The sequence below is a fragment of the Asparagus officinalis genome, chromosome 4, assembly GCF_001876935.1.
Source record: "Asparagus officinalis chromosome 4, Aspof.V1, whole genome shotgun sequence".
Classification (NCBI taxonomy): Eukaryota; Viridiplantae; Streptophyta; class Magnoliopsida; order Asparagales; family Asparagaceae; genus Asparagus; species Asparagus officinalis.
Genome location: NC_033797.1, coordinates 62,974,603 through 63,001,335, shown reverse-complemented (window position 1 = coordinate 63,001,335; position 26,733 = coordinate 62,974,603). Strand labels below are relative to the sequence as shown.

At 42.2% G+C, this 26,733-nt stretch overlaps 1 protein-coding gene across 1 annotated transcript; it reads left to right on the top strand.

Moving 5' to 3' along the window:
* LOC109838813 lies at positions 14,394-19,666 on the top strand. Its single transcript, XM_020407236.1, has 8 exons — positions 14,394-14,481; positions 14,849-17,494; positions 17,577-17,750; positions 17,847-17,906; positions 17,980-18,177; positions 18,256-18,504; positions 18,581-18,730; positions 18,801-19,666. Exons 1-8 carry the CDS (start codon positions 14,394-14,396, stop codon positions 19,541-19,543), a joined length of 4,308 nt encoding a protein of 1,435 aa, XP_020262825.1. The 3' UTR covers positions 19,544-19,666.

The following is a 26,733-nucleotide window of genomic DNA, read 5'->3' as shown; positions in this document are numbered from 1 at the left end:
AACTCCAATTTCTACCCGCCTGGGGGTGTTTATCCAAAACCAAGAGCCTGTTGAGATCCTGCGCTCTCAAAAGTGTAGTTCTAAACACGTGACTCTTAAGAATGCTAATAAAGCGGCAAATCCCTTGAAAGAAACGTATTCATCTGACGATGACAACGTTATACCAGGGGAGTCATGTCAACACACGATAGGTTGCTCCGGTCATCTGACCGATGAGTTGTACTATCGGGCTGGGGGTATGAACGAGTCTCGGAAGAGATATGCCCGAGAAACCAAATCTCACTGCCCGTACACCGGACTAATCAGGGCAATATTATCAGCGTGCAGTTGCCCCAAGACCGCTCCGCAGAGGGTCTCCGTATCCGAGAGAATCTCCAACGGAATGACTAAGTCCAAACCAAAGCGTCTCCGTAAAAAGCGATCGGTTGTTCAAGGTGACGAACTCCCGGAAGTCACAATAAATATGGCTGATAAGGTAAAGTCGATTCGACCTTCTACTAGACGTAGGGACTACCAGAGAATGCAGAGAGGGTTATCCTCGGACGATGAAGCATTGGATGCTAACTCTGCAGTCGCTTCTGACAATACGGTATCTAGCCCAGGGCAATCCCGCGAAGTGTTTATGATTAACACCGAAGAAGCAACTAAAATGGTTGAGGATGCTCTAGCCAAGCAGAAGCAAGCATTTAAATTCGAAATGGAAATGGCTATGTTACGGATGAGGGAAGAGCATGACCAACAGATCCGAGCCTTGTCGAATCACCTAGGTGAATCCGGTCGTCCCAATAATGTTAGCCAAGCAATTAGCAATTCATACGTGGATGAATATATCAATGCTGATGAACCTCCCGTTGACCAGAACGCTGGGAGTGGTCCCACTAAAAATAATGACGCTGGGGGTGGTCCTACCAATGATGACAACACCGGGGGTGGCCCCGTTGTTCCTATCACAAATCGTCCAAGCCCCGATACGAGCGAGGATAAGAAAATAAAAGATCTCGAGAGCAAAATCAACGCTCTAATGGCTGCTCAAGAGGTGAAAAGGACCGGCATTCCATGTCCCTATCCAAGAGAGTGGGATTCAATAGCATACCCGGTGAAGTTCAACCTGATTAACTTCACACCGTTTGACGGGAATGGTTCGCCCACACAGCATCTGATCCACTTCAAGTCCCACTTGGGTATGATCTCCGGCAATGAAGCCTTGATGGTTCGGTTATTCGTTGGCACCCTTCGTGGGCCGGCCTTCGATTGGTACCGTCGTCTCAAGCCCGAAAGTATTAACAACTGGGACGATATGGAGAGCTCATTCCTCGGCAGTTTCTTTGATGACGACGACGAGGTATCCATCAGGACACTTTTCGATGAGAAACAAGAAGATGACGAGACAGTCGACGACTTCGTCAAACGCTTCCGGAATAAAGCAATGAACTGCCGAGATCCGATCACGGAGGACTTCATCCTTCAGACATGTCATAACAACCTATCTATTGAGATATTGGAAGTTATGGGAGTCGCACCGTCTAACACTTGGAAAGACTTGAAGGTGCGCGGTAAACAAGCTGAACGCTTCCTCCGAAGGAAGAAGGTCGAGAGGAGCCAACCGACGGCCAATCCTCCGAACTCGAACTTTGTCTCCCGTGGTAAGGGCAAGGCACCTACAGCTGCTGTTGGTACTAATCAAACGTCACAACAGCAATCCCGAAGGCAACAGAAGATTTCGGATCCGAGACTCCAAAAAGAATACTCCTTCAAGGACGAAGACGTTCCAGCCATCTTTGAGTCTCTCCTTGAAAACAACAAGATCAAGCTGCCACCTGTCATAAATCAGGACGAAGCTGATAACATCGCGGATCCGAAATACTGTGTGTACTACAGGAGAATCCTCCATCCCACCAAGGATTGCTTCACCCTCAAGAATAGCATTCAAAACTTGGTTGAAGCCAGCGTTATATCGCTCAATTAAGTCGAATGAAGACTCCGACAAGTATAAGAGTATAAACTGCTCCTTCTCACACTCCAAAGAGTACATGAGTATAAACTGCTTCTCGGTCATCCAACTAAGTACAATGTTAAACTCGGTTTCGCAAAGGAAGCTGGGGGTGGATGATTTATGTAACGGGAAGTTCCTGGAGAATCTTATATTCTTAAGGATAACCCGAACATGCGACTGAGGATAACGTACTCCTCGTTACACCCAGTTTTGCAAAGAAAGCTGGGGGTGGATAATTCATGTAACGGGAAGTTCCCGGAAGAATGTTAAATATAATATTCTTAGGGATAACCCGACTAAACTCCTAGTATGACTTCCAAATACTCTTTTGCTGAGATGAGATTCGATCACTTCATTAGATCAATCTTCCCTCACAAAACTCTCATTGGTGCTTAACGACTCATGGTCTCCCACCACAAAATCCCCCACCGATCAGACTAATTGACGGTGGGACCACCAAAATTCTTTCCTGTTTAATCCATTCAAACTCTCGCTATGTTCGTACACTCAACACTTTCATGGTTAGAGTCCGGATATAATGCTTAGAATTTTGATCTGTCAATCCTTGACAAAATGTCAAACCCCTTCGTGCTAAGTCATTATCACTTGACACTAAGAACCCATACTGAGTGATTTGTACAAGTTAACACTCACATTGTGATTTGTACTCCCACTCCCACTGTCCATTTGGTCAAACCTTCCTACAGTTAGGACCACAATCAAAATCCCCTCTCGATTCCTTCAATAAACGAGAGGTCCATTTTCAGATCGAGCGATCAAAACTTCCTACAGTTAGGATCGTCTCAAACCTCCCACTTGGTCAAACCTTCCTACAGTTAGGACCACAACCAAAATCCTCCTCTCGATTCCTTCAATGAACGAGAGGTCCACAAATCGAGCGATCAAACCTTCCTACAGTTAGGGTCGCCTCAAACCTCCTACCTGGTCAAACATTCCTACAGTTAGGACCAAAACCACAATTTCCTCTCGAAAAATGAGAAATCCATCTTTAGTTTGGTAATCAAACTTTTCGACAGTTAGGGTTATCCGAACCTTTTTGATTCTCGGAGTGGAGATCCCACTCTTAGTTTCACATTCCCGGATTCTTGAAGTGGAGATCCCACTTTGAGTTTTCTTTTACAACTGGAGATAGAATATAAAATTCTTCCTCTTCAGCTTTGGGAGATAGAATATAAAATTCTTCCTCTCCCATTTCGGGTTCGTCTTTGCCCCCAAGAGAAGACACCACCTTTTCAACTCCTAAAATCCGTGCCTCACAGGCACGGGGAATTTTATCCCGAATCCTGCGTAGGGATAAGTTAATGCCTAACACGTGTTGCCGGTTTAGTCTTTCACCGATTGAAAAAGACACCAGAATCTAGTCGGGGGCATTTTATCCCGAAGCCTAAGTAGGGATAAGTCAATGCTTAACCCGCGTTGCTGGGTGGTTCGTTCCCGTAAAAACAGCCGAGTCTACGTATTCAACATCGTAGCAACAAAAATCCATGCCTTTTATGCACGGGAAATTTTATCCCGAATCCTGAGCAGGGATAAGTCAACGCCTAACACGCGTTGCCGGTTAGCTCTTAACCGTAAAAAGAACAAAAGCCCACATATTCGACATTGTGGTAGGTTGTTATTCATAACGCCAAAATTCGTGCTTCACACGCACGAGGAATTTTATCCTGAATCCTGAGCAGGGATAAGTCAACGCCTAACACGCGTTGCCGGTTAGTCTTTTGCCATGAAAAGGACAAGAGCCCACATATTCGACATTGTGGCAGGCCGTTATTAATAACGCCAAAATCTGCCCCTCACACGCGCGGGGAATTTTATCCCGAACCCTAAGTAGGGATAAGTCAACGCCTAACTCGCGTTGCCGATTTAGTCTTTCATATTTTGAAGAAGACACCAGAATTCCAATCTGGGGACTTTTATCCCGAAACCTAAGTAGGGATAGGTCAGCGTCTAACACACGTTGCCGGGTAGCCTATTCCCGTAACAATGGCAAAGTCTACATATTCAATATCGTAGCATCAAGTCTAAAGGAGTTCATTCCTTTAGCACAACGTCATAGCCCGATTCAAACGGTAATCGGTAAAGGCACGCCAAATCCGTTGAAGGCGGTTTGCCAAAAACCTTAAAGTCTACGTCTGATACACGTCGCTGTTTAGTCTTTTCACAGGAGAAAGACGAAGTCTACGTATTCAATATCGTAGCACTAAAAGAGTTAACTCTTTTAGTATAACGTTACATACGGAATGGACTTAAACAATCCGCATGCTAGCCTGACTCAAACGATAGTCGGTAAAGGCTTATCAAACCCGTTGATGGCCGAGAATTTGCCAAAAATTCTATAAATGCGAGCCATTGACGTATCAGCTTCATTAGTTGGTCTCATGACTTGAACATCCAACAAACTTCAGGATGAGATCCACACGTGCAGATGAATCAGCTTTAATAGTTGGTCCTACAGCCCAACATTCGGGACCGTCACGCTCCAATGCCTTAAGAGCTTAAACTGTGTAAACTCCAACGGGTACATGAGTCTAAACTGTTTCCCATTTTGACAGGAAGTTCCTAGAGAATATTACATATAATAATTATTAAGGATAACCTGGCAACCTCCGGTGGGTACACGAGGTTAAACTGATTCCCAAAACTCCCAGGAGTACACGAGTATAAACTGGTTCTCCTCAGGTTAACGCGTAGCCTTAGGTCAACGCCGGTCAACGCGTTGCGATAAAAGTCAACGTCGATCGATTCGAAACCCTAAGGTCAGCGCCGGTCAACGCGTAGCCCTAGGTCAACACCGGTCAACGCGTTGTGATGAAAGTCAACGTCGTTCAAATCGAAACCCTAAGGTCAACGCTGGTCAACGCGTAGCCCTAGGTCAACGCCGGTCAACGCGTTGTGATGAAAGTCAACGCCGATCGATTCGAAACCCTAAGGTCAACACCGGTAAACGCGTAGCCCTAGGTCAATGCCAGTCAACGCGTTGCGATGAAAGTCAACGCCGATCGATTCGAAACCCTAAGGTCAACGCCGGTCAACGCGTAGCCCTAGGTCAACGCCTGTCAACACGTTGTAATTGATCCAAAAGTCAACTCAATGACATATCAACAAAAATCTACTCACCAATTACGGTTCAAGGCTTCAATAACGGTCAGACAATAAACGCAGTACCGAGAAAATCTTAGATATTCGATAAAATACAGAATATGCTAAAATATGGAGAAGTCAAGAATCGAAACCATCTGTAGGTCATTTAACACCGACTGAAGGTGGGGATCCATCATATCCAAAGCATTTCAGACTCCTCTATAAAAGAATAAGGCTGAAACACTTTGGAGGGGGTATCTGTAGGCGTCTAAAATTGTCTACGAGAGCCCGCACGAAACTCGAAGCAATGAATGGGCAAGTCAAGAAGATTCACCTAATCAGCGCGTGCGCGTCACTCAGCGCACTTACACCATTCAGCCTGTGCGCGTCGGTCAGCGCGCGTACGTCAAGCCAACTCATACGCGCCGGTCAACGCGCGCACGTCAATCACCGTGCGCGTCGGTCAGCGCGCGTACGTCAAGTCATCTCGTGCGCGTCAGTCAAACGCGTGCACGTCAAACCAACTCGTGCGCGTCGGTCAACACGTGCACGTCAATCAACTCGTACGCGTCGGTCAACACGCGCACGTCAATCAACTCGTACGCGCCGGTCAACGCGCGCACGTCAATCAGCCCGCGCGCATCGATCAGCACACGTATATTAACCAACGCGCGTTCAACGATCAGTCTCGCGACAAAGCATACAAGTCAACAAATCGACCGAATACGCGACAAGAATAAGTCCCGGAAGAAAGAAAACAGAAAAGGGAAAAAGTCGGCGAACCCGCGCTAGCGCAGGACGGGATGATCCGACCCGCGCATGCGCGGGTCGGATCGTTCCGACCCGCGCAAGCGCGGGACGGATCGGTCTACCGCGCAGTAATATACCCAAAACACGTTTTGACGATTTTAAAGTGGTTTCTCGCAGGATTCATCTGTTCTAGGGGTTCTTAACTGACTTGAGATCATCCCCAAACGTGGTTAGGCTGTTGTCAACTGAAGATAGAGCCAAATCACTTGTTCTCATCCAAATAACCTCTTCCGAAGCCCTATAAATACAAGCCTAGGGCCTCCTTTCAGCGGGACGATTGATTATCAAGACGAGGAGGTGCTGCCAGATTGTGGAGTCAAAGGAGCATGAATTTCAGCAAGGGTTGACAGATCTTGGCGAGTTCTTCGGCATAAAGAATGAGAGTTCGAGAGATCCGACGTCCGTTCCCGTCCGTCTCTTGAGATTAGGCTTGGTCTTAATCTCGAGAAGAGCCCTGATTTCGCTTGGTCGATCTCAGCGCTTCAAATCAAATACTTCCTCGGTGAAGACGAATCTCTGCCAAATTTTTCATCAACCGGATCCAGATCAAAGGCGGTCCACAGATAAACCCCGGCACAGGCAAAGATCCCACGCAAGCAGAAGACCGATAAACGATCTCCCTGCGTTTGTTTGATAAAATTGTAAACTTGTTTTATTTTCATTGTGTAAGGAGATCTTATACAAAGATCAACTTTTTATTTTATTCGAGTTTATTGTAACGACTAAAGTTGTAATAGATTCGATAGATTAACTTTTTTATTTTATTCGAGTTTATTATAATGACTAAAGTTGTAATAGATTCGATCGTAATGAATACAACAATTTTCGACGCAAATAAGTGTTTATCACTTTGTTCGTAATAATCGGGTTATCCCTAAGAAAAATTACATGTAGCATTCTTCCGGGAACTTTCCGTTACATGAATCATCCACCCCCAACTTCCTTCGCGAAACTGGGTTTAACATCATACTGAGTTACATGACTGGGTTATCCTTAAGAATATTACATGTAAAAATTCTCCAGGAACTTCCCGTCAAGAGTAGAAAACAGTTTAGACTCATATACCTATTGGAGTATTAAGAAGCAGTTTATACTCGTATACTCTTCGGAGTCGCGCCATTCTCATTTGGCTTATCCCAGTGTTTTGACGCTGGCTTCAACCAAGGTTTGGATGCTATTCTTGAGAGCAAAGCAATCCTTAGTAGGATGAAGGACCCTCCTGTGGTAGGCACAGTACTTTGGATCCGCCGTGTTATCAACTTCCTCCTGATCTGAGATAGGGGGTAGCTTGATCTTGTTATTTTCAAGGAGGGATTCGAAGATGGCTGGAACGTCTTCGTCCTTAAAGGGGTACTCTTTTTGGAGTCTCGAACCCGAAGTCTTCTGCTGTCTTCGAGGTTGCTGTTGCGACTTCTAGTTAGCGTCAATAGCTACTGCAGGTGCTCTCCCTTTACCACGGGAGGCGAAATTTGATTTCGCAGGGTTCGCCATAGGTTGGCTTCTTTCAGCTTTCTTCCTTCTGAGGAAGCGTTCGGCCTGCTCTCCGCGCATCTTTAATTCTTTCCAGTTGTTAGACGGTGCTACTCCTATAACTTCCAACACGTCCAATGAGAGGTTGTTGTGATAGGTTTGAAGGACAAAGTCCTCTGTGATCGGATCTCGGCAGTTCATCGTCTTATTCCGGAAGCGTTTGATGAAGTCATCGACCGTCTCGTCGTCTTCTTGCTTCTCATCGAAGAGTGTCCTGATTGACACCTCGGCATCATCGTCAAAGAAGTGAGCTAGGAACAGGTTCTCCAGGTCATCCCAGATGTTGATGCTTTCAAACTTGAGACGGCGGTACCAATCGAAGGCGGGCCCGCGAAGGGTGACAACGAATGACCAAACCATCAAGGCTTCATTGTCGGAGATCATACCTAAGTAGGACTTGAAGTAGATCAGATATTGAGTGGACGAACCCTTCCCGTCAAACGGCGTGAAGTTTATCAGGTTGAACTTCGCCGGATACGAGATCGAATCCCACTCTCTCGGGTAAGGACATGGAATGCTAATACTTTTCACCTCTCGATCAGACATCAGAGCGTTGACTTTTCTCTCTAGGCCATTCATCTTTTCGTCCTCGCTCGTATCGGGCTTTGGACGATTCTTAAGAGGAATAACGGGGCCACCCCCGGTATTGTCATCATTGGTGGGACCACCCCCAGCGTCGTTGTTTTTAGTGGGGCCACCCCCAACGTTCTGGTCAACGGGAGGATCATCAGTATTGATGTATTCATCCACGTCTGAATCGCTAACTGCTTGGCCAATATTGTTGTGACGACTGGATTCACCTAGCTGATTTGACAAGGCTCGGATCTGTTGGTCATGCTCTTCCCTCATTCGTAGCATAGCCATCTCCATTTCAATCTTGAATGCTTTTTTCTGCTTGGTTAGGGCATCCTTAAGAATTTTGGCGATTTGCTCGGTGTTGATTATGAACACCTCGCGGGATTGCCCTGGGCTAGATACCGTATTGCCAAAAGCGACTGCAGAGTTAGCATCCGATGCTTCATCATCTGAGGATAACCCTCTATGCATTCTTTGGTAGTCCCTACGTCTAGTGGTCCCTACGCATAGCCGAGTCAGACGATGCGATACGAGAGGGTCGGAGCTAGAACATAAATTGTGTAAGTGTCATCCTAAAATTTTAGAGAAAAACGGTATATCTCATTCTATAAGATATAGTCGTTATCTCATAACAGGTGTGACGATTTTCTATCCACCATATGTATAAAGGAGGTATGCGGGCATTATAACGGCATACCAAAACCTTTCAATACATATGGGATGATGTAAAATCGCCCCTGTGTATTATGAAGTGTGTTTTGTCAAAGCAAAACAAACACTTTTAAGCGTCGATCCCCTCAAAGGAGGATACCGGCTCTTCTCGAAGGTACCTCAAAGGATACAAACGAGGATCTGCAAGCAAATACAGGTGCATATATATATGGAATTTACGAAATACAGTATTTAAATTCGTGAAAAGGTGAAAGAAATATACCTCCACGTGAGGGTGCAGCAGGGGCAGCCTCCTCGGGGCTCTGAACAGTCGGTCGGATTCCCTTTCCTCGAGCTCTACGCGGCGACATAATGAATATGCGATCTACAGTGAAAGCCGATGGAAGTTAGGTTTTTTTTAATGTAAAATTGAACAAAATATCAAGGCTTATCTCAGAAATAATGCATGCACAGTCACAGGTTGCCGAAAGTCAAGATTTTGAAGGAAAGAGGGGAAACAAACCTTTCAAATCCAAATGAAATCTCTTCAAATCGAAGCACCACCCAAGTTAGAAACGAAGAGAAGAAGAAGAGGTGAAGAACTGGTCGAAAATCGCTCGAAAATCGCCCAAGAATCGCCTGAAAATCCTGTCTCGCCGAGCGAGACAGAAAACACTGTCTCGCCGAGCGAGACAGAAAACACTGTCTCGCCGAGCGAGACAGAAAACACTGTCTCGCCGAGCGAGACAGAAAACACTGTCTCGCCGAGCGAGACAGAAAACACTGTCCCGCCGAGCGAGACAGAAAACACTGTCTCGCCGAGCGAGACAGAAAACACTGTCTCGCCCAGCGAGACAGAAAACTCTGTCTCGCCGAGCGAGACAGTAAACTTTTCTGTTTTGCACTATGGAACAGTGGAATACTCCAATGGGGACACGAGTCTAAACTGTATTCCCACCCTCAACAGGAAGTTTCTGGAGAATATTAATCTGAATATTCTTAAGGATAACCTGAGGAATTCTCAATGGATATACCAATTCAATGGTAAATGCTGAATTCACAAGAGCAAGTATCAACTTCAATTCAAGATCTCGACAACGGTCAAGCGATAAACGCGACGCCGGGAGAACGTTAGCTATTCTACGAAGAACTGGATAGACTAACAGCAGAAGAGGGTAAACATTGAAGCCATTTACAAGTCCTTTCATACGATCTATTCAGCCAAGCATTGAAGGGATCGTAAGTAAAATCTATCTTATCCAAAGTATCCCATGCTCCTCTATAAAAGAATGAGTCTGGAATACTTTGGAGGGGGTATCTGTAGGCGTCAAAAAATGCTAATAGATATCCCAAGCATAGAGAAGATCACTCAAAAATTCACAAGAAAGGATTTCATACTGTTTTGGAAAAATCAAAACAAGTATGAACTGTCTCGCCAGCGAGACAGTCTTTGCTGTCTCGCCAGCAAGACAGTGTTGAAATAGTCAAAATTACATTTGTAACTGCCCTACACGTGTCTATTAACTGCCAAGGGACGTGGGAAACATCATGGGCGAAAATCACGTGGATAACTGCCAAAATAACGGAGTTTGAAACGTGAGAGAACAGTTACAGCGAGAAACTGCCATTTTCCGAGACAGCATTTACTGTCTCGCTGAGCGAGACAGCAAATTTACTGTCTCGCGGGTCGAGACAGCAAACGCTGTCTCGCCCAGCGAGACAGTAAACACTGTCTCGCCGTACTGACTTCTTCGATTGTTAAGTTTTTGCAGTTACTGACCCTTGAGGCTATAAATACCCCCCTAGGGTCACTTCTGACGAGGATCGAGCATTTGTTAGAGCATTCCAGAGCAGAGAGAGCAGAGATTTGAGTTCTTTTCTTGCAACGCCTTGAAATTAAGCTTCGACTTGATTTTAAGAAGAACGACTATCTTACTTCGATAAGATATCGTTTCAATTTCTACTTCGATAACGAAGTTAGAATCATAAGCCCCCTCTTCACGATCTGTGAATCGGCGGTCCACGAACCAAAGCGTTCCCGGCACAGGCAAAGTCCCACGAAAACGAGAATTGATAGACGATTTTCGTGTTTGTTTCTCAAGAGTTGTAATTTTTGTTTTGTTGTGTAGAAAAAGTCTTATAAAAAGATTATTCTTTCGAATTTGTTGTAATCGAACAAAGTTATAATGAATTCCACAGCAGCGACTTTTGAACCAAACACATGGTTGTGCATAATTGCATGCATATGTTACCCTTACACACTTGTTCCAGATGATGAACACCCTTGTGTTCTCTTATTGTGTATAACGCATGATCTAAATAAATAGATTGACAGTGGAACACTTGTATTGGTCCCAGTAACAGTCGTATTGAGGTACTGACAAACTCTTAGCAATTGACGTGTTCATCCATTGCCAAATTAATAGAGACTTTTGATCTTTTGATTAAGTAGTAGCTCTTTGTTTTAATCATGGAGGAATTGTGATATGTGCTTTGGACAAAAGCAAAAATTTGTGATGAATCTCAATCCTAATGTTGTAATATTGTTATTCGTTGTAATGAATTGTTCATTATATTAAGAATAAAGTTTGGTTAGTTTGTGTGTAAAACTTGGACTATTGTTTCTTTGTATGTGATGGACTATTGTGTGATATCTGGATGATTTGCTTTGATCAGTAAAAATTGAAAACCGTCCCCTTTGCTATATATAATTGTTCCCATATTTTTACATCTAAAAACCGTCCTCATTGCTAAAAACCGTTCCCATTGCTAACCGTCTCCTTTGGTATAAAAACTGTCCCCATAGATCACAAACAAAACCGTTCCCATAGACAACAAAACCGTCCTCTTAGATCAAACTCGAAACCGTCCCCATAGGTAAACCGTCCCCAAATGTTATAAATGGGAACAGTTCAAGAACCGCACTACTTGGATCATGAACTATCGCGTTAGACCAAGCACCACGGCGGTAAAGGTATCGGATGAGTAACCGTTCCCGTAGACCTATGAGGACGGTTTTATTGTCTAGCGGGACGGTTATAAACCGTCCCCATAGACCCATTTTTTGGTAGTGAGAGCTAGGGTTAGGAGCCGACCTACACAAGTGGGAGATGGGACTCACAGCGGCGGCCATCAGATCACAGAGATCGGAGGAGATTTAGAACTATCGGGTAGGAGAAGAAAATAGAGGGGCTAGGGCACATCAGATAAGAGAAGAGGGAGCTGGGCCTATTTGGTAACGGGCCATCTTATTTGGGCCAACAAAAATAACAACAATCTCCACCTTTGGCCCAAGGTAGTGCACAGAGGAAAAACATGAAACTGCAGGACTCATCATCGCCATATTATTACTTGTATGATCACAAAGAAGATACAAGCAATGGTAGAGAATACACAAAGTAAACTCTAGATCACAAAGATCGGGGTAAGATCACCAAGCATACCAAGTCCACAAAGGACCGAACTCTACCAAACGGTCATCGAGTTCAAAGGGAAAAATCACAAAGCTATTAACAAGCACAAAGCAAGTTAATAGGCCACAAAGGCAACAAACAAAGCAAAGTCAAAATTACCCAAAATCAAAATTTAAGATTCTTTGACACGATATAAATTTTTCAGCAGGCAAACACTTAGTACCCATGTCAGCAGGATTAAATTCTGAGGGAATTTTCTCTAACTTCATGTTTTCAGCGAAAGTTGTTTCCATTGCAGATTCCATTAAAACTTCGATCGTTTACAAAGAATTACAATGAAAATAAAAGAAAATACAACTCTCGAGAAAGTAACACAGAAATTGTTTATCAACTCCTGCTTTTGTGGGACTTTGCCTGTGCCGGAAACGCTTTAGTTCGTGGACCACCGATTCGTAGATCGAGAGGTTGTTTAAGGATCTCTCCTTCGTTTATCGAAGTAAAGATCTGAAAACGAATATCTTATCGATGTAAGATGTCCGTTCTTCCAAAGATCAAGTCTGAGCTTAGATCTCTAGGATTCACCAAATGATGCTTGTCAGAGGGTGAAAATTCTCTCTTTCTTTCTCAAAATCACCAAAGACTCAAGTATCTTCTGCTCCAAAATCCCTCTCTGTCCTTTAATTCGTGCCTAGGGAGGTATTTATAGGGCTCTCAGTGCACCACAGTTGAAACGGAGGCGAAATAACTGACTGGCCGTTTTCTCTTTGGCCGCTGCAGTCTACACTGCCGCGGCTATTGGCGCGGCAGTTGTAGGGAGGTATTTATAGGGGTCTCAGTGCACCACAGTTGAAACGGGGGCAAGATAACCGACCATGTGTTTTCTCTTTGGCCGCTGCAGTCTACGCTGTCGCGGCCATTGGCGCGGCAGTATAGGCTGCCGCGGCCAAAGAGACGGTTATGAGCACGTTCCATCGTGCTCAAAACCACTCTCCCACGAACTTTTAACCACCTTTTTCGTGGTTTAACCGCTTTTCCACGTCAGCACACGTTCTATCTTTGATATGCTGCCACGTGGACTTCAAAAAATCATCAAATAACTGTCTTATAACTGCCACGTCATCCTCTTATAACAACCGCGACACTATAGGCCGCCGCGCCTAAGCCGCGGCACCTTGGTCTGCCGCGCCATAGCCGCGGCGCCTTGGTCTGCCGCGCTATAGCCGCGGCGCCTTGGTCTGCTGCGCCTTAGCCACGACGCTTTGGATTGCCGCGCCTAAGCCGCGACACCATTGGCTGCAGCGCCACAGTGCTGTCTGATGACGTGTATTTCGTTCTTCTATGTTGTCTTGCATGGTGTTTGAATGTCTATAAGCATTTTTGACGCCTACAGATACCCCCTCCAAAGTATCTCAGACTCATCATTTCTTTTAGAGAGGAGTCTGGGACACTTTGGATATGATAGGCTTTCCCTGCAATTTCTCCAGTTCTTTGTTGAGGAAATTGCGTAGAATGGTCTGTGAATGGCTTCAATCCTTGACTTCTTTATCTCTTAGTCTACTCAATGCTTTGTAGAATAGCTAAGATTCCTCCGGTGCTGCGTTTATCGCGTGCCCGTCGTCGAAGTCTTGAATCAGAACTGTTGTTGAAGAATGGAGAAATAGTTTATACTCATATGCTCTATTGGAGTGTTCGGGAAACAGTTTAACCTCATGTACCCGTTGGGAGGTTCAAGGAGATGCAGTTTATACTCATATACTCATCGGAGTGTTCAGATGTGTATTCCAAATACAGCAAGAGATGTATGTGTTCAAACGTCGAAGAATTATCGTGCATGCACAGTATTTATACATGCCAGAGTGAACCATGGTGTGTTAGCTGCCGCGGCAGCTTACACTGTCGCGCTTTAGCGCGGCAACATAGACTGTCGCGCTCGAGCGCGACAGTGTCGAGTGCCGCGCAGCGCTTCGGCCAGTCAGATTATAACTCTGACGTTTGGGCTTCTTCGGGTCACCTTTCCCCGCCTCTTTGAGTTCGAAACCTCTTCCAAAACCCTATAAAAGGATTTTTTCTGGTTTTTCCCCTTTCCACCTCTTCATCTTTGCGTTTGCTCAAACAAAACCTAGGGTTTTAAGATCTAGGGTTTAGGGTTTTTTCCTGATTTCGAGCCTTTTCTCCGGTCTTTTCATCTTCCAGCCTTTGTTCACTTTGATCCTTGGTAAGACCGCACCCTTAGGTTGTGTTGTGGAGTTTGATTTTGGTATCTTATTTGGGATTTTACCAAAACCCTAATTATTTTTGTTTCTTAGACAGTTTTCATCATGTCTCCGAAGAAATCTCGTGTTTCGAAGGGGAAATCAACAGCACCAACTCCTGATGAGGTCGAGACCGCCATTCCTTCTCTGGGGGGTAAGCTTCTTCAACTTCTCTTCGTCTGAAATTATTGATTTTGTGCATATAACCTCGTTTGTCTCCGTTGAGAGGCATTCGGGAAGAGTTGACATCCCCCACCGAGGGGATTGACGCTTCAAAACACATACCTTGTTCAATCAAGGCATGTACCACAGTTAAGACACGGGTATTCGTCGAACTCGTGTCTTTTCAATATCAAAGGCCGCTGCTCAGTTACCGCGGCAACTCGTGCTGTCGCGCCTGAACGCGACAGTGTATGCTGCCGCGGTAACGCGCGACGGCCACATCTGTCGCGGCTGCTTAGTGCGGGTTTTCTCGCCTGTTAGCCTTTTTGGTCCAACTGTTTTCCAACCTTTCTTTGCAGTCCCCTTTCCTTCTGTGGCCTTCTCTGATAGAGAGGATCCAGGTCAAAGCGGTACTCTTCATGCCTCTTTCAACGGCGACTTCTTGGTTAGAGAAGCCCGCCAGTTTAGTGAGGGTCGTGATAATAGTATTCCAGAGTTGGTTCGTGAGGGAGGTCGTCGTACCCTGCGCGCTCTTTTGACTGATTCACCCCTAACTCCAATTCGAGATTCTACTGAACCGTTGAAGAAGACTGATTATCTGTTCGGAGATTCGGTAGAAGATCCAGACAAACTTTGCCTTGGCTCTGAAATCTGGTTGAATGAACATGAAGGTTCTTTTTTATTCCTTCCTCCATTCCCTCGACAGTACTCCCTTCTGCAATTGAGGAATTTGGCTGTTTCGAGGGAAATGACGTGGCGCTTGACAGAAGACCATGAGCACGTTCATTGTGGCTACATTGGTAAAGACATTAGCGCTCCTGGCTCTGTCGGTAGGCCTGATGTTCGTGGTCTTCACCCTGGTATATTTGGACCAGATGGTGGGCCCCAAAACGAACTGATGATAAGGGCCAACACCGTAAAGAATAGGCTCGCTCGGGTTGGTCGAGAACTTCCCATTCCAAGATTCAGGTGTTATGGATGGGTTCATTCTCTTCCTGACAAATGGTGGGCTAGGATGACCAAATACGTACTCCATCGTTGGGATCAGGAGTTGCGGGATTTGGGATTATATGCTCCAATCCGAGCTAGTATGCATGGTCTCCCAGTGAGTGCAGATCATTTTATGGCTTTGTTCGAGTCTTATATTCCGGAGACCAATACCTTTCTTACCAAGTATGGGGAATTAGGGCTTCCGCTCCACGAAATGATGAAGGTATCCGGATTGCCATTGGGGAATACTCCTTACCAAGAATATTTTCCTAATAATCGTCAGTTGATGAAAATGAAGAAGGCCTGCTCTCCTGCTTATGACATCCTCTGGGAGTTAACTTGTCATTATCAGATAGCGATAGCCAAGATTGAAGTGAAGAGTAAGAAGGCGGCTCGAGTCAGTTTAAAACAGTTCGCCGACTACCTATTTCAGAACCTTGAGAGCCCGACCGGTGAAGAAGTCTGTGAATCACCGATTCTGACCCCTTCTGACGTCAACCAGCTAATCACGAAGATTAATGCTCAGTCTTACAGAACTGAGTCATCTGAAGGTGGTTTTCTTAAGGGCACCAAGTTCAACACTTTCTTGTGGCAAGCCACAAAGAGAATGAAGCCTGCAACTCTTCTTTCCGGTTATCTGGCCATTTGGCTAAAGAGATGTGTAGTGCCGCATCAGTCTTCTGAGGCGCTTCCTCTTGAAGTTCTCTTTCCCGCCGTGCAACTAGTTGTCAGAGGCAGGTTATCTCTTCTTTCTGCTATGATTGCTGACCTCCATAGCGGTTTGCGTAACCTAGCCAACACCTTTACCAAAGTGGGTGCCGAGCCTTCAACTAAGATTCCTTTGTCGAGCGTCGAATTTCCGTACACCTATTTGATGGCGTGGCTAGTTCTCCATCGATCGGACATGATGTCAGCGCCTGATGCGTCTGATCCAGAAATCCCCTTGCTGCAGCTCTTAGAAGGATGTAAGTGGTTATATCCTTCCCGACCATGGACTGACCGTGTGAGGCAATTCAAGAATGCCAAATGCTGGGAATTCTATAAGTGTTTCCCTCGGTTTTCTGGTGCCTATAATGACACGCTTGTTGACGAGGAAATGCCTGGGGCTAACAGGACCTCTCTCGATACGGGTAGTTTTCATTGGCTCATGAACATTCGCCCAGGCTATAATGTTTTTCGATCGAAGAACATTTGCAGGATTGAGCCTTATTTTCCTTGCCGTTTTGCGCGACAATTCGGCTACGATCAATTGTATATCGGGAATCCCAATAAATGGTTGATAAACTGCGGAGGCCTTATTGATGGGGTACGTGCCTGGTTCTGGAATGTTGCTGGCTGTACCGGAGCTCGATTTAGTTTGCCTGTCGCTGAGCCTGGTCTTTACTTAACCTTCCTCTACTGCCGGTGGATTTTAGCCGCCAATACTCCTCTTGCGAAGAAGAAGCTCCACGAACTGGAATCCGAGGCTGTAGTTCGGAGAATTGTATCAAAAAAAGGAAAGGAGCCCGCTACGTCTTCTCGTAAAGGAAAACAGGTAGCTGATTCCGAAGAGAGCGACGACTTCGAGACATCCAGCGAAGAGGATGAGACCCGAGGCGACGCAGAGGGTGATGTACCTTTGTCTCCCGTGGCTCACAGGACTCGTCGAGCTTCTTCGCCCAAATTACCCGGTGCTCCTTCAAAAGGTATACAAATGAAGGAAAAGAACATTCCCCTGTCGTCCTCCAACAAGATGACCTTGAGATGGCTTTCTCAGGAGGGAGAGGCAGAAGAAGAGGAAGAAGAGGTTGCCCCGCTTATTAACAGGAAAAGATCTCGGCTTACTGCTCCTTCTGAGGTTCAACCTCAGCCGACTCAAGGAACCGAATTACGTACCAAGTTTCGACATGAAAGCTCCGAGGTTCCTCGAGATTCTCGTGCCTCGAAGAGGATTAAAAAGACGGCTCATCGGGAACGCCAACTTTCTCCGTTATTTGAGGAGAAGTTTACTCAGGATCTTCCAGTTGATGAAAGGGGTAAAGTTTCATCTTCATCTCCTTTCTGTTATCTTATTTCTTTTTTGAATAAGGCGTCGCATTTATTCTTTTATCATTGCAGTTGAATCAGAAGAGGAAGGGGAAATCGTGCCCAAGCCTTCTTCTCCGGGTTTAATGGATGTTGATGAATCTAGCTTCACTGAACAAGTGCACAAGGCTATGAACGAGGAACCCCTTCATATGGACATTGTTCCTCCTCCAGCCACCACATCGACCTCGCCAACCGCAGATACAGGTACTGATGTTTTCTCCTTTGGGGGACATTTTCGGAAGATAAGTGAATCAGAACGTGTTCCTCTCCTACTAACTTGTGCGCTTTATCTTCTTTTAGTTAAACTAAAGGAGGTGAGTGCGGGTAGTAGCGCTGCTAATCCCGCAACTATTGTTGAAGGTAATCTCACTTTATTTGTTTTGATTCTTTGATAGTTCTTGTATATGTGTTGACGAGTTCTTCTGTTTAACAGACATCACAGTCGACGAACCGGGAGATATCGAACTTACCCATGATATGGGTATCGGAGATTTCGATGAGCGAGACTTCGATCTTGACATTTCTGAAGATGTACACCAGGAGATCTCCGATATACTATCAAATCCGGTTCCATCCGCTACTGCAGGACCAACTACTCGAGTTGATTCAGCTGAAGCAGATGCATCAAAAGGTATACCCTTTTAGACTCCAGTTTTCAACTGTACTTTCATCTGTTATTGTTCTTGAAGGACTGAAATAAGAATTTTAGACGTAGGACCAACTAACGAAGTTGATGCGTCTACCGTCATCGGTGAATGTGATCAACCTGAAGGTCTGGGTTTCTTACTCTTGGCAAGTCCCCCAGCTGAAGTTGAACCACCAGTCACTGCTCCCCCGACTTCCGCTATTGTCGAAGCTGAACCTGTTGTGCTTTCTGCTCCGACTCTAGTGGATCATGAAGTAGGAGGGTCAAAGGATACAGCGGGAGAACAACCCCCTGCCGCTTCGACTCAGCTTGGTACGTTTTGTCTAATCGTGCTTTGAAGTTGGATTAATACTTGCGGAGTGATCATTCATCCTTTTCTCGTTGACAGAACTTGTTCCTCAAGATTTTGTCGCTTTGGATCCGAAGCCATCAGGTGTTTCAGGTGAACAACCGTCTCCTATAGTAACTCAACCGACGATCGTTATTCCTGAACAGATCCCTGTTGTTATAGAATCTGCTCTGACCTCAACAAGCCAAGGTAACTCGGTCGTGAATTCTTCCAGCGAGCGTACATATTCTTGTACTTAACTTATTTGTTCTCTTTGCAGCTATTTCTTCTTCATTGTCCGAGCGGATTCAAGTTTTATTGGCAGATGAAGATCCGGACAAAGCTGCCCTCTGTGTTGACGTCCAAAGCTTCGTTCATTTCTTAAACGCCATGGTCGATCGGATTCTTCTTAAAGGTTCACCATTTGAACTTTTCAGGAAGTCTCTCGATCGCCATGTATCAGGAATTAAAGAACAGGGGTGCACCGAATTATCTAACTCCATAGAAGCTTATTTGGTCGATCTTAAACAACACATTGAACAGTTACAGAACTTTCGAGTTGATGGCGCACCTTCTTACATCGCTTCCGAAATGGACCTGAGGCTACAAGCATGGCGTGATTCTCAGAAATCCGCTGAATCCGAACTTCAAACACTGAAGACTCGCATTGATCAACTCCGGGTGAGTGCTGCCAAGAAAGCTCAAATCAAGGTAGACCTGTATCGTGATTTGGAATCACGTCGGACAGAGGTAGCCCAGTTAGAGAAACGACTTGCCGAAGCTAAGGATGCTTGCGAATTTTTGGAGTCTGATCTAGCAGAAGTAACTCAAGCTGAGGTGGATATACTCCGGCAACTTAATTTCCAGAACAAGACTTTTGATGACAAAGAACAAGAGGTTGCCAGAATTCAAAGTATCGATGAAAGAAAATTTAAAGCCAAACTGATACCTGAGCTCGAATTGGCTTACGCGACAAAGCTTTCTAAATTAGAAGATGAATTCCGTCATTACAAATTATTGTAATTTTGAAAACATGCATCTTTTCTTTTGTGCTGCTTTGCTTGAACTCTTTTGGTTAATACAATGAACTTTTCTTTTTTATTGAGATTTTATTATGATTACTCATTCTTGTTTAGAATAAATAGTCATAATACTTATAGGATTTTTGGCAAATCCTCAGCCATCAACGGATTTGATATGCCTTTACCAACTACCGTTTGAGTCGGGCTAGTATGTGAATTATCTAAGTCCGTTTCACATATAACGTTGCGCTAAAAGAATTAAACTCTTTTAGGCTTTGAACTATCATATTGAATATGTAGGCTACATGTGTTAGATGTAGGCTTATCTCTAATAAGGGATAGAGATAACATCCCCCATGTGATATGGATTTTAAAGTGTGAATAGGTTGCGCTTCCTATATAGGACAACGAACCCGAAATCAGAGAGGAAGAATTTTATATTCTATCTCCCGGTCTCTTGTTTGTTGGTAGAGATAAACCCAGAATTGGAGAGGAAGAATTTTATATTCTATCTCCTGGTCTCTTGTTTGTTGGTAGAGATAAACCCGGAATTGGAGAGGAAGAATTTTATATTCTATCTCCTGGTCTCTTGTTTGTTGGTAGAGATAAACCCAGAATTGGAGAGGAAGAATTTTATATTCTATCTCCTGGAGCAAAAGAAACTCGAAGTGGGATCTTCACTTAGAGAATCTGGATTGACCTGAATAATCCTAACTGTCGTAAGGTTTGATTACTCAATTCGAAAGTGGATCTTTCGTTCGCAAAATGAATCGAAAGGAGATTTTGGTTGTGGTCCTAACTGTAGTAAGGTTTGACCAAGTGGGAGTTTTGAGGATCTCTCGTTCATGGAAGGAATCGAGAGGGGATTTTGGTTTTGGTCTTAACTATTTAAAGGTTTGACCAGGTGAGAAATTGGAATAGGGTACAAATAACAATGAGTTCGTTGATTTGCACGAACTACTCGATGGGAAATTTTGATTTCAAACATTTAACATGAAATAATTTGTCAACTGACACCGACTGACGATGATTGCTCAATCCGACCGGTGGAGGTTTCATAGCGTGAAATTATAAATTATTGAATCTCATCTTCCATGATCACATTACAGGGTTTTGTGAGGAAAGATTAACTTGTCATTAAATCTCATCTCAACAAAAGTAGTAAAAGGTTCCTAATTATTTTCATAACAATTAAGAACGTATCATTCGCATAATCAGTTCTCATTTAAAATAATCAACTGATATCGGGTTATCCTGAAATATCCCATATAGGATTTTCTAGAAACTTCCCGTTTTACGTAAGTTATCCTGAAAGCATTACGGATAATACTTTTTCAGGAACTTTCCATTGATTGGCATCATCAATTTGTTGCCATCCTGAGTAACCAGGCGATAGGCACCGTTCGAGTAGACTGTTTCTACTACAAACGGTCCTTCCCATTTAGGTTCAAATTTGCCTTTCTTCTTAGAAGTGAGAATCATAGGTCTTCGAACAGCGAGAACTAAATCTCCTTCTTTAAAGCTTCGTCGTCGGACTTTTTTATCGAAAGCCCGAGAAATTCTAGCTTGATAAAACTCGATCTGTTGTTGAGCTTCCAAGCGTTTCTCATCTAATATCTCTAATTCCTCGAGACGTTTCTGATGATGTTCTTCCGTCGTCATTCCCGTTACGAGAGCGATACGGAGAGAAGGAATCTGCACTTCCAATGGAAGAACGGCTTCACACCCATACGTTAAAGCATACGGGGTGGCTCCTGTAGGCGTGCGGACGGTCGTACGATAAGCCCAGAGAGCTTCGCCGAGTTTGTCGTCCCAATCTCGTTTATTGGTTTTCACCAATTTCGCCAGAATTTTGATGATAGTCTTGTTAAAAGCTTCGGCCAGTCCGTTAGCTGTAGGATTATAAGCGGTTGACGAAACGTCCTTAATCCCGAATTTACCGCAGAACTTGATGAATGCGTTGCTCACGAACTGAGGACCGTTGTCGTGTACTATTCGCCTTGGCACACCGTATCGATATATGATATGGTGTTTGATAAATTTGATGACATTAGTCGTCTTTACTTCTCTAAGTGGAACTGCTTCTGCCCATTTCGAGAAATAATCGGTGATTGCTAAAATAAAACGGTCCCCTTTAACCGAAGGCGGAAAAATAGGACCTACAATGTCCATTCCCCATGTCTCAAACGGCCATGATGTCGCCGAAGGATGTAGATACTCAGGGGGTATGTGCATATAATTCGCATGTAATTGACACGCTTCACATTTTCGTGCGTAGTCGACTGCGTCTTTTACCATAGTTGGCCAGTAATACCCGATTCTCCTAAGTCGATCACAGAGCTTAGGACCGGGCTGATGTGCACCGCATATTCCATCATGCGCTTCTTTGAGTGCTTGTTCCGCTTCTTTTCCGGATAGACAACGGAGTAAAAGACCATCATACGATCGTCGATACAACATTTGCGCTGCGGCATTGTAATAAAATCTCGGTGCTCTTCGTCGAATCGATTCCCTTTCTCTTACATCTTCAGGTAATATACCATGTAAGACATAGTCGATAATAGGAAAACGCCAATCTCGAACTTCAGGTTCAACTCCTATTGAGTAAACCTCTTTGGCATTCGAATCGTAGATTGGGACAATAAGCTGGTGTATATATATATATATATATATATATATATATATATATATATATATATATATATATATATATATATATATATATATATATATATATATATATATATATATATATATATATATATATATATATATATATATATATATATATATATATATATATATATATATATATATATATATATACTGTGCGCAATAATAAAAATATGATTACTTGACACTTTGTTTCTCGAGATGTTTCATGTTAATTTATCACACACCTAGTTTTATACTTATCATGTTTTGTATTGTGAAATAGTGACAAAGAGTTTTTATATTTTGTTTATAAGATAATTTTAGAATATATGAAGAGTTTTTGAGCTTTATTTTTGATTTGGATAATGCAGATATTTATTCTTTATATATATAAATGTGTATTTATGCTAAAATATGTCAAACAAAAGGTTGTAATTGTTAAAAGATGATCAAAGATCCACTATCTTATGAAATCCACAAAAAATTTAGTGTGTTCATTAAAAGATGGTCGATGACATACATTTGTGGAATATTTTGGGAAAATATCAAAGAGTAGCCATCATGTACTGAATATTTTTATATTTAGGGATGGTGTGAATCACCCACTAAACACTATTATTCTTCCTCATAAATCTTATATGGTTGCGGTGATAAGACGATACTTTGGTTCATAGTTTCTAAGGTATCCACTATCTTATGAAATCCACAAAAAATTTAGTGTGTTCATTAAAAGATGGTCGATGACATACATTTGTGGAATATTTTGGGAAAATATCAAAGAGTAGCCATCATGTACTGAATATTTTTATATTTAGGGATGGTGTGAATCACCCACTAAACACTATTATTCTTCCTCATAAATCTTATATGGTTGCGGTGATAAGACGATACTTTGGTTCATAGTTTCTAAGGTTGAGATAGTTCAAGTCTTATCATTGCTCATTATTCACTTTGAATATTTGAATTTGTCATATTAAACTAGTATAATTCTTTTTTACTATTTGTTTCATATACTTTACAATGATATTTCATTATTTTTTGTGTGATTTTTGATGTGATTTTTCTCGTATTCAATTTTTTTACTGGATTTTATCTTGTGTGTTATATTTTCTATAAATTCTTGTGTGAACTAGTGTGCATTTATTTTTCTTACATGTTTGGATAATTTTTATCTGTATTTTTAAGTATAAAGTATAACCATTAGTGTGTTTTCCACTTTTGCTAATAGAAAAAGGGACAGAATTTTGGTGTGAAATTTAAAAATTTTAATGATCTATGCATGAGTGGAGTTTTGGTTAAGTAATTTTATATTTTGTTTTAAGTTTTTAAAATTATTGAAAATACTCGATGCATTGTTTCAGGGGGAGTTTTGACAATACCCGTGCTTGATTACACTTTACATGAATGTATGAATGTAGAGGGATCATTGCGTATCTTTTTCTTTTGCATGAGAGTGTATTTATACTTATTTTTGATCTGTATATATCTCAAATTTGCATATATTTAGGTTTTTTAAATTTCAATCTTGTTATTATCAAAAGAAAGAGATTGTTAGGATGTACTCTCTACAATAGCTCTTATTTGAGTAACAACAAACTCTCATTTGGTTCTAGTTATTTGAGATGATTAATACAGATAAAAATAGGTATATGAAGAGAATTTGGCAAAATGACATGAAAATCAGCACGAAACCTAATTTCAGCCTTAGACCCATCGATGGGGTCAGGAACACATCATAGGATTAAGGTCATCGATGGTCTACAAAAATAAATTACAGATTTTGAGAAATAGGAATTCAACCCATTGATGATTTATAGACACCGTTTAGGGCAACATCGATGGTCGTGAAGGCCCATCGATGTTAAGACAACAAAGTCCAAAATTGTTGATTTAATCACATTTGTTGGTTGATCCTTTTCATCTTCAACTTTCACTACGATTAGAATATCTCTTTCCTAATTAATGAGATGCCATATAAGATTGAAAGAGATGAATTTGAAGGGAATGATTCAAAAGAGAACTTGAAGAGAGAAATTCTACGATTTGTTTGAAGAAGATTGAATTGGTGTTTTGAAACCCCGGAACCTCAACAAACTCTTCCTCATTGACTCATTTATTTTGGATACATCTCCAGCAGGAAGATTTCCTTAGTTCTCATCGTCTCAGTTTACTGTTCTTCACCAAGCTTCACATTGATTCATCGAAGGATAATTTGTTAACAAAGGAACTATAAGATCTTTTATATTTTCTGTGCTTAAACTGTGTTTGGTTGTTTTGTTTCAAATTTATTTTTGTGGTGTACTCAAGCTGATGATAATTGAGGGTTGGTACTAGTTAGGGCTAGGTGTTACTCATTGTGGAGAGTTAGATTAGACAACTGGTTTTAGATAGATTTCAGGGTGTGACTTTTGTAAGCCTACTGAATCGGATTGTGATTCAGTAGAACTCTTGACATAGTGATGAAGCCCCTTCGTGATGTGGAAGAGTAGGTCCGAACCACTATAAAATCTTGCATAGAAGTTGGCTATTCTTTGCTTTATATATTCCACTACATATTCTTTGTTTTAAGCGAAAAATGATAACAATCTTGTTCACCCCCTTTGGGCTTGCATCTCAGATGCAACAATATTGGGAAAAAAATATGTGCTCAAAACCATATCTATTTTTTTATCTATTGCATCAGCATGCATTTATTCTTTGCCAAGTTTGATGAGATGATTCATAGTCCATATTTTTTGTTACTCTCTAAGTGCAACATTGTTGTCTAATAAAAAAATATGTGCTAAAAATCATATCATATTACCCTTAAAAAAGAGAAAGAAAAGAATTCGTTATCTCAAACCATTACATATTAATTGCATAAATACTCCTTGACATATCACCTAGACTATAATAGTCATAACATGTTACAAAATGCAGTAAAAGTAATTATGCTATGCAAATAGTTAAAATTCTCTTCTTAGATAATATTCTTGTGTATATCGTTATTACAATGTGGACAATTCTATTCTTTACTTTTGTAATAGGTCTAATAATGGATAGACCTTATGTAATATCGCCTAATTGCAGATAGACCCCCCCTCTTTAGTTATTTTGTTGCAGATAAACCCACCTAGCGATTCTTTCCCCCCCACTCTATTACCCTCAAAAGGACAAAACAAAATAATTTGTTCTTTTTTTTCAGGGATTGAAGATTCAAAAAAATTACATTGAAGAGATTTTTCTATAGTAATAGAATTACATGTGGTTTATCCACAATTGGGCAATAGTATAGAGGATTTATAGACAATTAACTCTTTATAAAAATATGAACTAAGACAGTCCTTTCCTTTGGAAAAAAAATCTTCTCTATTAGGTATTTGTATAGATATGTAGATTTCTAAAAAAATGGAGTTTATTCGATGTGTCGATCTTCAAATATTGTTGTTCTTTTTTCCATGACTATATTTTCCTCATGCCAGTATTAATTAACTTGTTCGAAGTTAACTAGATGTTCATTTTTGGATATTACTGTTGGATAGTAGGTTCCTAATCTGTTTTGGTAACATGTTATTAGGATTTTTAATCTATTTTAGTAACATGATTCTTAATCTATTTTGGTAATAGGTTATTAGGATTCCTAATTTGTTTTGTTTTTAGTTTTAGAAATCCTAGTCTGTTTTGGTTTTAGGTTTTCTATATATATGGAACGCCTTAGAAGAGATTAGGATCATCAAAATGTAGAGAGTTGTAATCAGAGATTAGAGAGACTTTTCAGCATTGTGAGAGGGAGATATTGTGAGCAAGTTGAGAGCTTTCGTTGAGGGTTAGTTTGTGAGTTTTGTGAGATTGTAACCCTTTGTACTCTCCTTGATTTAGTGAAATTTCCCCATCCTCTCCACGTGGACGTAGGCAAATTACCAAACAATGTATATCTCTGTGTTTGTGATTGATCTGTCGTATTTCAGTTTTGGATTATGCTCGTATGTGGTTGGTTCTCTTCTTCCGTGATCACAGATTTGTTCCGTGTGCGAGCAAGCTTCCGCATAGGTGTGAAACAATTGGTATTAGAGCTCAGATTTTAGATCTAGGATTTTGGCATTAGGTGGAAGAAGATTCGTTGTGGAAGCTTGGTTCTTGGAGTTCTAGGCTTCGGTGGAGATAGGATTTAAAGTTATTATTGGAGATCTCGCTTTCCTCGTGTGGTTCGGAGTTCTATTTGGAATCCAATCTAGGGTTCAGTTGGGTAATTTCTTATTCCTTTCAAAGTTTGAATCTTAGTTGGGTAATTTCTTATTCCTTTCAAAGTTTGAATCTTTCTTTACAATTTGGAGTTTGCGAGTATGAGTGAAGAAGTTGGTGAAAGCAGCAAGATGAGTTTGAATCTTTCTTTACAATTTGGAGTTTGCGAGTATGAGTGAAGAAGTTGGTGAAAGCAGCAAGATGATGAGTACAGTCCAAGTTGGTTTTCAGAATACCAAAATTAGTGTGGTGAAGTATGATGTCAAGATCAACTTTGGTTTGTGGATGAGCGACATTCAAGATGCGCTCAATACT

Coding starts and splice junctions, on each gene's coding strand:
- LOC109838813 (XM_020407236.1), top strand. CDS start 14,394: ATGTCTCCGAAGAAATCTCGTGTTTCGAAGGGGAAATCAACAGCACCA. Junction 17,751..17,846: donor CTCGCCAACCGCAGATACAG/GTACTGATGTTT, acceptor ATCTTCTTTTAG/TTAAACTAAAGGAGGTGAGT. Junction 17,907..17,979: donor TCCCGCAACTATTGTTGAAG/GTAATCTCACTT, acceptor TCTGTTTAACAG/ACATCACAGTCGACGAACCG.